The sequence below is a fragment of the Otolemur garnettii genome, unplaced genomic scaffold, assembly GCF_000181295.1.
Source record: "Otolemur garnettii isolate 467f Iridium unplaced genomic scaffold, OtoGar3 scaffold00011, whole genome shotgun sequence".
NCBI classification, from domain to species: Eukaryota; Metazoa; Chordata; class Mammalia; order Primates; family Galagidae; genus Otolemur; species Otolemur garnettii.
In genome coordinates, this window is record NW_003852406.1 from 16,459,042 (window position 1) to 16,471,440 (window position 12,399).

A 12,399-nucleotide genomic window follows, 5' to 3' on the forward strand; every position below is an offset into this window, starting at 1 on the left:
AATGTTTCTTTCCTAGTTAAACATCTAATCCAGATGTCTCATTTTGTCTAGGACCACAGCTGGGCGTCCTCAGGGCTGCACAAGAATACTTTGATTATCTGCTGCTTGACACCGAAGGTACAGATTATTTAATGCAACTTACTGGCCAGTTGGCAGGGAGGCTAAACTAAGGCAAACAAATCCCCAGGACAGTATGATGTTTGGGATTCTGGGAGGATCTGACCATGCCACCAATGAAGGATTTAGAATTCTCTCTACCCTCCAACTCTGCCCCCACCCAGGTACCTGAAGTAGGCAGGAGAGGTCCTGCTTTCATTTCTTTTTTTTTTTTGGCCGGGGCTGGGTTTGAACCCGCCACATCCGGCATATGGGGCCGGCGCCCTACTCCTTTAAGCCACAGGCGCCACCCCTGCTTTTAATTTCTTTCTCTCCTTTTTTTTCCCCTTGAGACAGAGTCTTACTTTGTCACCCTGAGTAGAGTGCTGTGGTGTCACAGCTTACAAAGACCTCAAACTCTTGGGCTCAAGCAATCCTCTTGTGTCAGCCTCTCGAATGGGGGAGTATAGGTGCCCACCACAATGCCCGGCTATTTTTTAGAGACAGGACCTTGTTCTTGCTCAGGCTGGTCTTGAACTCGTGAGTTCAAGCAATCCACCCGCCTCAGCCTCCCAGAGTGCTAGGATCACAGGCACGAGCCACCAAGCCCAGCTAAAGACCTGCTTCTTCTTCTTTTTTTTTTTTTTGAGACTGAGTCTCACTATGTCACCCTTGTAGAGTGCCATGGGGTCACAACTCACAGCAACCTCAAACTCTTGGGCTTAAGCGATTGATTCTCTTGCCTCAGCCTCCCAAGTAGCTGGGACAACAGGCACCCACCACAATGGCTGGCTATTTTTTACTGTGGTTGTCATTGTTGTTTAGCTGGCCTGGGCTGGGTTCAAACCTGCCAGCCTTGGTGTATGTGGCTGGCACTGAGCCATGAAGATCTGCTTCTAATAAAAACTGTGAGCTATTTACTGATTGCTACAAATACAGCTTCCCTTTTCTTTTCTTTTCTTTTTTTTGAGACAGAGCCTCAAGCTATCCCCCTGGGTAGAGTGCCGTGGCATTACAGCTCACAGCAACCTCCAACTCCTGGGCTCAAGTGAGTCGCCTGCCTCCGCCTCCCAAGTAGCTGGGACCACAGGCGCCCGCCACAACGCCCGGCTATTTTTTGGTTGCAGCCATTATTGTTGTTTGGCGGGTCTGGGCTGGATTCGAACCCGCCACCTTAGGTGTACGTGGCTGGCGCCTTAGCTGCTGAGCTACAGGCGCTGAGCCAGCTTCCCTTTTCATTAGGAAAGGGCCCATGCCACAGACTAGGAGCTGACCACCAGGACAAGAAGCTCTCTGATTGCAGAGTACTGTCCAACTTCATTTCCTGAGACTGCTGCTGCTGTGCTAGATGGGGTTTAAGAACTGGTCCCGGCTAGGGTAGAATTGGGGCCCACTCCCTTATAAGCCCTCCAAATTCTGCTTTCTCAGGAACAATTCTAGTTCTGGCAAATCCCTAAGCCTGAGTATCCCCTACACACTCTTATCTTAGGAATACAAAATGTCCCTCTTGCTCAGGCAGTCCATAAGTGGGTGTGTCAAGGCTAGTGCAAAAGATATGTCCTATCCAGGGAGCTGATACATGAGAACTGAGAATGTGAGGGGCAGAGGTGGTAGAAGAGTTAAAGATGCCAGATGATGGAAGCAAGTAAAGTTGGAAGTACAACTCAGACTTGCTAGGCCCTTGCAAGAAAAGGTATTCTTTGAAAATTATCTCTGAGTCTCTTGCCTAATGTTGCCAGTTTAACACCAGGAATATTCATAGAAAAATAAAGATCTATTACATACTTCCCATACGCCCAGGTTTTCTCCTATAGCTAAGATTCCTTCTCTTTTTAGTCAGAGTCCTTGGTATTCTTCTATCTAATGGACTGGTTATTAAAAACTTGGATTCTTATTCTAGTTGGTGTTTGGATTAAAGAAAAACAAATTGGAGAAAGTGTTGAAGAATGCAGAATTAAACATTTATATGGACAATGATGGGCTTTAATCAGATCTGACTGAATCAAATATGAAAATTTTGGAAATATGAGACCCTTAAGAGGGTCTTAAAAAATATTTTCTCTGGTGATGCCTATAGTTCAGTGGATAGGGCACTAGCCACATACAGCCCAGCTGGCGGGTTCAAATCTGCCAAGGCCAGTGACAACTGCAACAAAAAACAACAATGACAACTGCAACAAAAAATAGCTGGGCGTTGTGGCGGGTGCCTGTAGTCCCAGCTACTTGGGAGACTGAGGCAAGAGAATCACTTAAGCCTAGGAGTTGGGGGTTGCTGTGAGCTGTGACACCATGGCACTCTACCGAGGGAAACACAGTGAGACTCCGTCTAAAATAAATAAATAAATAAATAAATAAAATAGCCAGGCATTGTGGCAGGTGCCTGTAGTCCCAGCTCCTTGGGAGGGTGAGGAAAGAGATCACTTAAGCCCAAGAGTTTGAGGTTGCTGTGAGCTATGATGCCACAGCACTTTACCCAGGGCTATAGCTTGAGATGCTGTTTCCAAAAAAAAAAATTTTTTTTTTCTCTGACAGTATCAATGAAATTTGTAAAGTACTATTAATGGGTATGAATATAGTCACTAACCAAAGAGTCTGTGTACTGGGAAACTGAATAAATTATTTTTAATAAAGATGACTATGATTTTTGATTGTTTAAAATAATCCTCAATGAAAACTCTGATGACAAAAATTATCTAAATGGTCTTTTTCTGTACATACACTTTAGAATGGGATGCTTTCCAAGCTGAATGTCCTTAAATTAATATTAAAGGAAGCAAATTGATTCTCTATTTTAATAGACTTACCTGTTTCCCTATTCACCTTGATTTTTAGGGGCAGTACTAACTTTTAAGTCAATTTCTATTCTTTCTGGAGGATGCTAAGATGATGATTGTATTTTTATTTTTATTTTTATTTTTTTTTTTGAGATGGAGCCTCAAGCTGTCCCCCTGGGGAGAGTGCCATGGCATCACGCTCACGGCAACCTCCAACTCCTGGGCTCAAGCGAGTCTCCTGCCTCCACCTCCCAAGTAGCTGGGACTACAGGCGCCCGCCACAACGCCTGGCCATTTTTTGGTTGCAGCCATCATTGTTGTTTGGCGGGTCCAGGCTGGGGATTCGAACCTGCCACCTTAGGTGTATGTGGCTGGCGCCTTAGCCGCTTGAGCCACAGGCGCCGAGCCATGATTGTATTTTTAAATAAAAGCAGTCAAAAGTAATTTTGAAACACTGTTTAGTTCCATTTCGAACTGTACAATGACTTCTCTTTTAACTCCTCAAAGGCAAGCCATAAGAGTTAACATCTATTTACAAGCATACCATAACTTCATGTGTAATGCTGAATTCCTCTGACTGGAGGCGAGTATGAGCTGTGGTTCTAAGAAGCTGGACTATTTTAAATTTGGAACTCTAGATTAAATTTTGTTAGTTAGTATAGTTAACACTTCAGCAGTAGCAGGAATTTTAATAATTCTATCTATGAGGAAGCAGGCCCTACAACCTGCTCTTAAACTCATTGGTTTATGTGGTGACTACTAACAACAGGACCTATTAAATTGGGTCAGATCTAGACAAGTTCACTGACTGATTCCTACACTTAGAAGTGTCACTCTCAGAAGAGAATGAAAGCAGGTGATGAGCCCCTCTGTGTCTTAGGTTCCCTTCCAGTTGGTTATTTGTTTGGAGGACCATAAGTTCACATCAGGCTGGAATCAAAATCGATCCAAGTCTCCCTAGTCACAAGCCATCCAGTGCTCTTCCCCCAGCACTCTGACACACTACCTTTAGCATACTGCTCTCTTACTATGGCCTTGCTCTTTCCCTTCAACTATCCCCTTGCTATGTTCCTCTCCTCTTCCATATTTGTACATTTTTCCTTTCCTCTAATACTACAGCAACCTCTTGGTCCCTGAGCCTCACAAACACAGTAACCTGAATGTACTAGAGAACTCCTTTCCTTTCATGTATGTATATCATATTTCTCCAGCTAGATGGTACCTAACCTCTTTGGGACAGGCTTTGGGACCCCTGAGAGTTCCAAGCACAGGGTTGAATGAACATAAAGTAGGCCCTCAAGTACCTGTAGTCAGGATCATGTGACTGACACTTCACAGGAAAAAAATAGACCACGACAATGTCAGATTACACAGACACATATTTGCAAAATGAATAGGCCAAATGTACTCTTTGATACCCACGAATATCAATTCTACATAAAACTCAGATGTTATCTCTAGTATATTCCTGTCTCCAGGGAAACTCCTATAGCCAATCTGGCTTGGATAGTTAGGATTCATAAACCAGGGCCTAGCCCAGTTACTGAAGACTAATAGAAACAAGGTAGTCATAAATTCTAGCAGGCTGTTAACATCATGCACATTACCCCATGTGTGCAGACAAAGTGAGAGAGTTATAATTCCATACTGCAACAGACCAATAAGTTCAGGGACACCTGGAAGGTCATAAGCAGTGGCCAGAAAAGAGAGCTGAAGAGGGAGCTCTATGTTGTACTGAGAATGTTCCTTGTCACACATGGAATCTTTAGTGCTTCTCCTTCCATATACTCTAAGTTGTTCCTAAGAATGCATTCTAGAAGCCTTTCCAGGAGTAGAAGAGACAGGTTCTAATAATGTCAATTAGCTAAGTCAACCCTTGGCCACCTATACTCTCTTCTGAATAAAGACAGTAAATGAAAAACAAACAAAACAATCCTCCAAACAACAAAATGTCTATCTTTCCCCCAAGGAGCTCTCTTCTTGAGAGATTCCTACCGTATAGATGAAGAATGAGCTGAATCCCAAAAATGTCAGAGATTTTTCCAAAGCAGCCAATTTCCAGATTAGAGAAAGTTGCAGAATATAAAATTATATAGCAACAGCACTACCTTTGCGGTTGTGAGGAAACACAACTAAACAACTGAGAAACCTTGTTCTGTTACCTCTGTGTCCCTCTCCCTCTGATGATAGTTGGTCATATTAATTTGGGAGAAAATTTACTCAGTTAAATATAAAGAGATAATTTTATAAACTGTTTTGGCAGGAGGCATTGATAAGGTGGTTTTGTAAGGAAAGAAGGAATAGATTAATTCCTGGGTATAGGCCTTTCCCATCCCCACCTTGTGGAGCTAGTTCCCCAGTCTGGGTGGTTATGGCACAAGGAGGCAAAAGGAAGCCATTCAGTGTTCCTAAGGCATTTTGTTTGGCTTTGCCAGTCCCAGCCTAGTCTGGTCCGCTCCCCTTGCATGTGGACTGGAGAGAGGGACTCACCACAGGTTGAGCATTTTCAGGCAGCTACAGAGTATGTAAAGAGAAAAACACAGAAAGGAAGAGAGAGAAAGAGAGAGATATTAGTTCACAGAGGTGAGATGGGAAGCGACTCCCTGTGAGCCATGCAAACATGCAGTTAAGTGTCTGTGTTTAGTTTCTTCCTCTGTCAAGGTAGGGTGAGTAGGCCCAGGTCACTTGGTCCCCACATAGAAGTGGAGAGGGCAGGAGCCTGATAGAAGCATCAAAGTGTGCGCTGATCTCAGGGGTGAGGCAAAACAGAAAGAGCTGATGGGAGCCCCAGGATGGGCTTTTCTGGGCAACTTCCAGGAAGGCAGGAAGGGAAAGAACAAATGACTCTGCCTGTAAGAATTCAATCAAGCACCAAGGGCAAGCCATTTTGGTTTCCACATGAAGTCTTACACTGTGCAAGCTAACTATTGAGCTAATCCTCCTATTTTGAGGGTAAAAGAATTCCTTTTACAAGTCTAACATGCATGAACCAAAGCAGCTAGTAGATATCTCTTCCTCTAAAAAGGGAGAAAAGGTTTAAGAGACATTTATCTTATTAGAAGATGATAAGGGGTATGGCTTTGGATTAAAGTGTAACTACCAGAGAAGGGCTGAAATTATATTCTTGTTAATTCTCAGGAGAAACAGGTTCACTTTTGTTAAGTGATAGCTAAAGTCTGGATAATTAAAAATTCCTATGTTCTTACTATAACAAAAATCAATCAAAAAGCTGCCTGTCCTCACCACCCTTCTATCCATATGTAAACAAGGACATGAGTCCTATTGCTTCAGAAAAAGGGAAATCTCAGACGTTCATTTTGTCCACAGAACAAAACCCAAGATGAGGGGTCCTCAAACTTTTTAACTAGGGGGCCAGTTCACTGTCCCTCAGACTGTTGGAGGGCTGGACTGTGGGCCCTGGGACGAGTTGGCAGAACAGGCAGCTGCAGCAAAAATACCCAGCAGGTCGGATAAATGTCCTAGGCAGGTCTCATGGGGCCCATGGGCCGTAGTTTGAGGATGCCTGCCCAAGATCCTGTTATTTCCTTCTACCTTCATACAGAACAAGCTGAGTGAGGAACCCAAAATTAAAAACTTGAAAGTGAAGGTTCACATAGTTTCCCAATACCTGAGTTAGTCTCAATATAGGCAACAGCCCCCTCTACCCCACAAGCAGGTATTACGAATGAAAGGCATCATGGCTGCCTGCAATTGAAGGGCTGTTGGGAAAGCCTCAAGCTTCTCTAGCTGTGACTTCTTCCCGTGAAAATGATCAAGCAGGTGAACATATGGCTATGTTGTCCCTGCCTCTATACACGTAGAAGACCAAGAAGAGTAACATATGGCTAGGTCCGGACTGTTCCCTGGACAAGATGGATTGGTAGGTCATGAAACCACTAGGATATTCAGTATACAAAATATTCTAAGCCCTGAGCTTTTGGATGACATTTAGCAAATGTGAGTGCTCCCCTCTGGTTTCCACACCTTTCAGAAGGTCCAAACATGGAGCCGATGGCAAAGAAGCACAGTCCTTTTTGCTAAAGGGAAAGACTTTAAACTCTCTTTACCTTTGAGAGTTTACATAATACCAAAACAAAGTACACCAGATTTAAATCTCTTTGTGTGAATCGGCCCCTATCTTACACACAGAACACAAACATCACACTCACATACACAATTAGAGTACACATTTACCAAAATGAAATGAGACGAATGGGTTCAAAAGATAACCTACATAGGGTGTATTATAAGAATAAAGCCCATTCGATCTTGATTTTCAAAGCATAATATTAAATCCAGAGCTAAACTTCTAGCCTTCAAAGTAAGTCACAAAAAAATACTAAGAGTAGGGTGGCTGTGGGAATAGGTACAGCTATCTTTCAAGCCTAAATCATGCTGAGTGTATTGGTCCCATCCTTATCTACACATTAGAATTACTTGAACTTTTAAAATTCTTTTTTTTTTTTTGAGACACAGTCTCAAGTTGTCACCCTGGGTAGAGTGCTGTGGTATCATAGCTGACAGCAACCTCCAACTGTTGGGCTCAAGCAATCCTCTTGCCTCAGTTTTTCTATTTTTTTTTAGTAGAGATGGGGTCTCGCTTTTGCTTAGGCTGGTGTCAAACTTATGAGCTCAAGCTATCCACCCACCTCCGCCTCCCAGAGTGCTAGGATTACAGGCTGAGCCACCACGCCTGACCTGAACTTTTAAAGTTCTTTTTTTTGGGCCAGGGCCAGATTTGAACCTGCCACCTCCGGTATATGGGGCCAGCGCCCTACTTCTTTGAGCCACAGGCGCTGCCCAACTTTTAAAATTCTTAATGGACGGGCGGTGCCTATGGCTCAGTGAGCAGGGCGCCAGCCCCATATACTGAGGGTGGCAGGTTCCAACCTGACCCCAGCCAAACTGTAACTAAAAAATAGCTGGGTGTTATGGTGAGCACCTATAGTCCCAGCTACTCAGGAGGCTGAGGCAAGAGAATTGCCTATGTCCAAGAGCTGGAGGTTGCTTTGAGCGGTGATGCTATGGCACTCTACTGAGGGGAACAAAGTGAGACTCTGTCTCTAAAAAAAAAATAAAAAATTCTTGATGGACATGCTGTACCTCAATAAATTAAATCAGAACCTCTGTGGTCAGACTCAGGTGTTTTTATTTTCTAACATACCCCAGGTGACTCCAAAATGCACCCAGGGATCAGAGCCAAGAGGGTGAGTGTAACATATTGTTTTTTTTTTTTTTTTTTTTTTTTTTTTTTTTTTGAGACAGAGCCTCAAGCTGTCCCCCTGGGTAGAGTGCCATGGCATTACAGCTCACAGCAACCTCCAACTCCTGGGCTCAAGCGAGTCTCCTGCCTCTGCCTCCCAAGTAGCTGGGACCACAGGCGCCCGCCACAACGCCCGGCTAACATATTGTTTTTTAAGAGAATGTAGTTCTATCATGGAAACAGAAAAGCTATGAGTATCATTAAAATCTCCAAAGTCCCTGTAAACAGGAAACATGTTTCTTTACTAATATGGTGTCTTCCTGGCATAAGCTGCATGGCTTCCCTTATGTATCAGTGCCTCATATGAGCTGGGAGAAGAGCATCTGAAGCTGCCTATAGTCAGCAGAGGCTAAACAGAAAAGAGTTCAAGTCATCCCCAGTTCCTTTTTATCTACTGGATAGGAATCTTCAAGCCCTGGCTTTCCAAGGAAAGGACCTCTTGAAGGCAAAGTGAGCTCATCAAATAGATGCTCAGGAGAGCAGGGAAATGGGGAAGGGACAGCCATGCAAAGTGACTCTGGAAGAAAGAAGAATGAAGGTCTTCGTTGGCTGCTCAATGACTCATACCTACAGGTGAAAACATGGTTTGGCTTGTATTTAGGCTATCTGAAAGCTCAGGAGACCACTTAGGGCACAATATCACCATATATATCTTGCCTGCTTCAGAGAACAAGACGCATGGATATCCTATATATTCTCAAAGGGCTTACAAGAAAGGTCATCCATATCACAGTTGGCAGTAGTTACTGACTTATGATGTCTCTCCCTACCTGATGTCTTCTTAGAGTTTTAGAACTGAATTTGGGATGGGTAAAAAAGGGAAAGTCATGGTAGAAATGCTGATTATGCAGCAGAATCAGCAGTTATTTCACCTTCCACCGCAGATTCTAAGAGTTTAAACACAGACATGCACAGAGCACCACAGGGCTGGTGGTATGGGCAGGGCAAGACATACACATGCAAGAGAAGCAGGAAAGGGCATGGGGGCAACCTCCCCACTCTCTTTGGATTAGTGTAACATCCTTTCCTGCCTAATCTCTTTCACAGTTGCAGATTATTTTTCTTGTCTGACTTGTTTAGTCTTTCTGAATCCAAAATCATTGAGAGTGAACAAATGGCCATGAAACATTGTTCTAGGACTGTATACCCTGTTGTGAGCCCACAACCAACAATTAAATGCTGTTCAGCATGGCCCATGGTTCAACCGAAGAATTTTCTCTAAATACAACAGGCAGCAAGAAGCTCCACAGCCCCAAGAGGCTTATGGCTATTACCTGCCACAGTCCTGATAACATGATTCTTTTAATTCATTCTATCTTTTGCCTCACATGGACTAGAAAAATATCACTATCTTCCCCCAAATCACAGCTAACGAAGGGCAGCAGCAGCCTTAAGGTACCATGCAAAAAATAAAATGGTCAAAGAAGAAAGCTGTGGATACGAGCATGAGGAACCCAGTCTAAGATGAGCAGCACACAGAGAGGAAGAGACAGAAAGATCTTCAACTCATGACTTAACAGCCCCCTTGAAAGATGAACGTACTTAGCTTCCTCCACTACCTCCACCTCGGCATGAGCTGTGATCGGTGCATTGGAGTGGGCTCCCATTGGGTCATCAACATTCAGCTCTCCATTGGTTGAGCTAACCACCTGAAACAGAAAGACAGAGTATGACAACCACAATGGCAACCGGAACCTCCTGACAGCACCAGAAAGGGTCAGGAATATTTGTTTTCCCAGGTTAAAGGACCAACTGTGCTAATTTAGGGAAGGTTCTCAGACCCATATCATGTAAGAACATTAAATTAAATGATATAATCATATAATAATAACAACTTCCATAGTAAATATCAACTCTGTGTTAGGCACTCTGCTACACTGTGTGTGTGTGTATATAAATTTCATCTTCACAAAAACCCTATAAAATAAGGTAGAAAGGTGCATAAAAGATGAAAATGCTAAGAAATGACCTAACCAAGGTATAGAGTTAGGGTCTGTGGACATCTACAAGGGAAGCTTGTTCTAAATATACAGATAGTTTCATATTACAAAAATGTATGCAGCACTTTATTAAATTAAAAATAACTGGCTCAGCGCCTGTAGCTCAACCGGCTAAGGCGCCAGCCACGTACACCTAAGGTGGTGGGTTCGAATCCCCAGCCCGGACCCGCCAAACAACAATGACGGCTGCAACCAAAAAATAGCCGGGCGTTGTGGCGGGCGCCTGTGGTCCCAGCTACTTGGGAGGCGGAGGCAGGAGACTCGCTTGAGCCCAGGAGTTGGAGGTTGCTGTGAGCTGTAATGCCGCGGCACTCTGCCCAGGGGGACAGCTTGAGGCTCTGTCTAAAAAAAAAAAAAAATAACTACACAGCTGACTTCCAAAGGTAAACCTACTTTGTTCCCTTTAATATGATGAGCAAATTCTATTCCTCTCAGTTTATTATGCTATAGTTATATAGACTCAGTGCTGTTAAAAAAATTCTTTCTTTGTTTTAAAATGCAACTGTATTTGGATAAAAAAAAATTCTAGAAAGGAAACCAATGGTGGGCACCAGAAACTATAAATAATTACTTTCCTTTAAAAATATCTTCATTGCTTTGACCATTGGTTTGAAGTTATTCAAATAACAAAACTGCCACCTCTTTGGTGAGAGGGAAGATGAAACACTGTCCCTTGGAAAACCAGTTTTATTTCATCAACCTTTATTTCAGGTTCATTGTCATCCCACTTCTCACTGATGGTCCCCGTAATGTAAGTGAAGGCTCTCACTCCTGTCATCTGGTTTATGTGGACCCGATCACGCTTTTCTTGCTTATGTAGCTGCTTCTGCCACCTGGTTTCATTTCCAGCACATGATTCCTGTTTATGTGGGTGCTGGGAAGTGGGAAAAGGGGCCCCGTTGCTGGACAAACCACTCTGCTGTTAAAGACCTTGGCTGAAACATGGGAGAGAATCACAAGATAGGATAAATGGTTTGGATGTAATATGCCCTTGGATAAGTGATTTCATCTATTTGAGATTATTTCTTACAGGAGAATGAGAGAATTTTATAAAAAAAAATGTATGAGGCAATGTATAGACAGTACCTGGTATATAATAATGGAGTTGGCATAGCATAGAAAATAAGAATCGGGCTCTAGAGTTAGTAAGCCTTGAATTTGAATACCAAGTTTCATCATTTACTTGCTGTGGGCCCTTGGACAAGATGCACAGAAATTGCTTAGCTCAGTGCCATGGTACATGGTAACGGTTCAAGAAGTATTCATTTTACTGTTATTCTCCCTCCATTAAATGTTTATTCCTTTTTTGGGGGGTGGAGGACACCCCTTTTTTGGGGGGTGGAGACAGTGTCTCAAGCTGTTGCCCTGGGTAGAGTGCCATGGCATCATCATAGCTCACAGCAATCTCCAACTCCCAGGCTCAAGTGATCTTGCCTCAGTTTTTCTATTTTTAGTAGAGATGAAGTCTCACTCTTGTTCAGGCTGGCCTTGAACTCGTGAGCTCAAGCAATCCACCTGCCTCAGCCTCCCAGATTGCTAGGATTACGGGTGTAAGCTACCACCTCCAGTCATAAATGTTTATTTATTTATTTATTTTTTTGAGACAGAGTCTCATTATGTCACCCTCGGTAGAGTGCTGTGCAGTCAGCTCACAGCAACCTCAAACTCTTGGGCTTAAGCAATTCTCTTGCCTCAGCCTCCCAAGTAGCTGGGGCTTGCCTGCCACAATCCCTGGCTATTTTTTATTGAAGTTGCCATTGTTATTTAGCTGGCCTGGGCTGGGTCCGAAACCGGAAGCCTTGGTGTATGTGGCTGGCACCATAACTACTATGTGACGGTGCTGAGCTGATAAATGTATATTCTTATCTGCCTTTAGCTCTGGGGTCTTCACCAACATTTAATCTAAAAAAGTTTCCTGAATAGTCATAAAGAGGAAGGTAGGAGTTAGGAGTAAATGTTTAATATGGGGAAGACAGGGTGAATACTGTGTAGTAATCTATATCCACCATCATCTCTAACTAGAAATAATTATTGCTCTTATTGATGACACATGCTTTTTTTTTTTTCTGGCTGGGGCTGGGTTTGAACCCACCAACTCTGGCATATGGGGCTGGTGCCCTATTCCTTTGAGTCACAGGCGCCACCTGATAACACATGCTTTTAAAAAAGTAAAATAGGCTCGGCGCCTATAGCTCAACCGGCTAAGGTGCCAGCCACGTACACATAAGGTGGTGGGTTCGAATCCCCAGCCTGGACCCGCCAAACA

General features: G+C 43.5%; 1 protein-coding gene across 1 annotated transcript in view; it reads right to left on the bottom strand.

Annotated features, from left to right (window-relative positions):
- CSNK1G1 (casein kinase 1 gamma 1) overlaps positions 1-12,399 on the bottom strand; it is a 200,173-nt gene that overhangs the window by 1,007 nt on the left and 186,767 nt on the right. Inside the window, exon 10 of the mRNA XM_023510004.1 lies at positions 9,676-9,782. Within this exon, the coding sequence (XP_023365772.1) occupies positions 9,676-9,782 (107 nt within the window). The remainder of the gene's footprint in view (positions 1-9,675; positions 9,783-12,399) is intronic.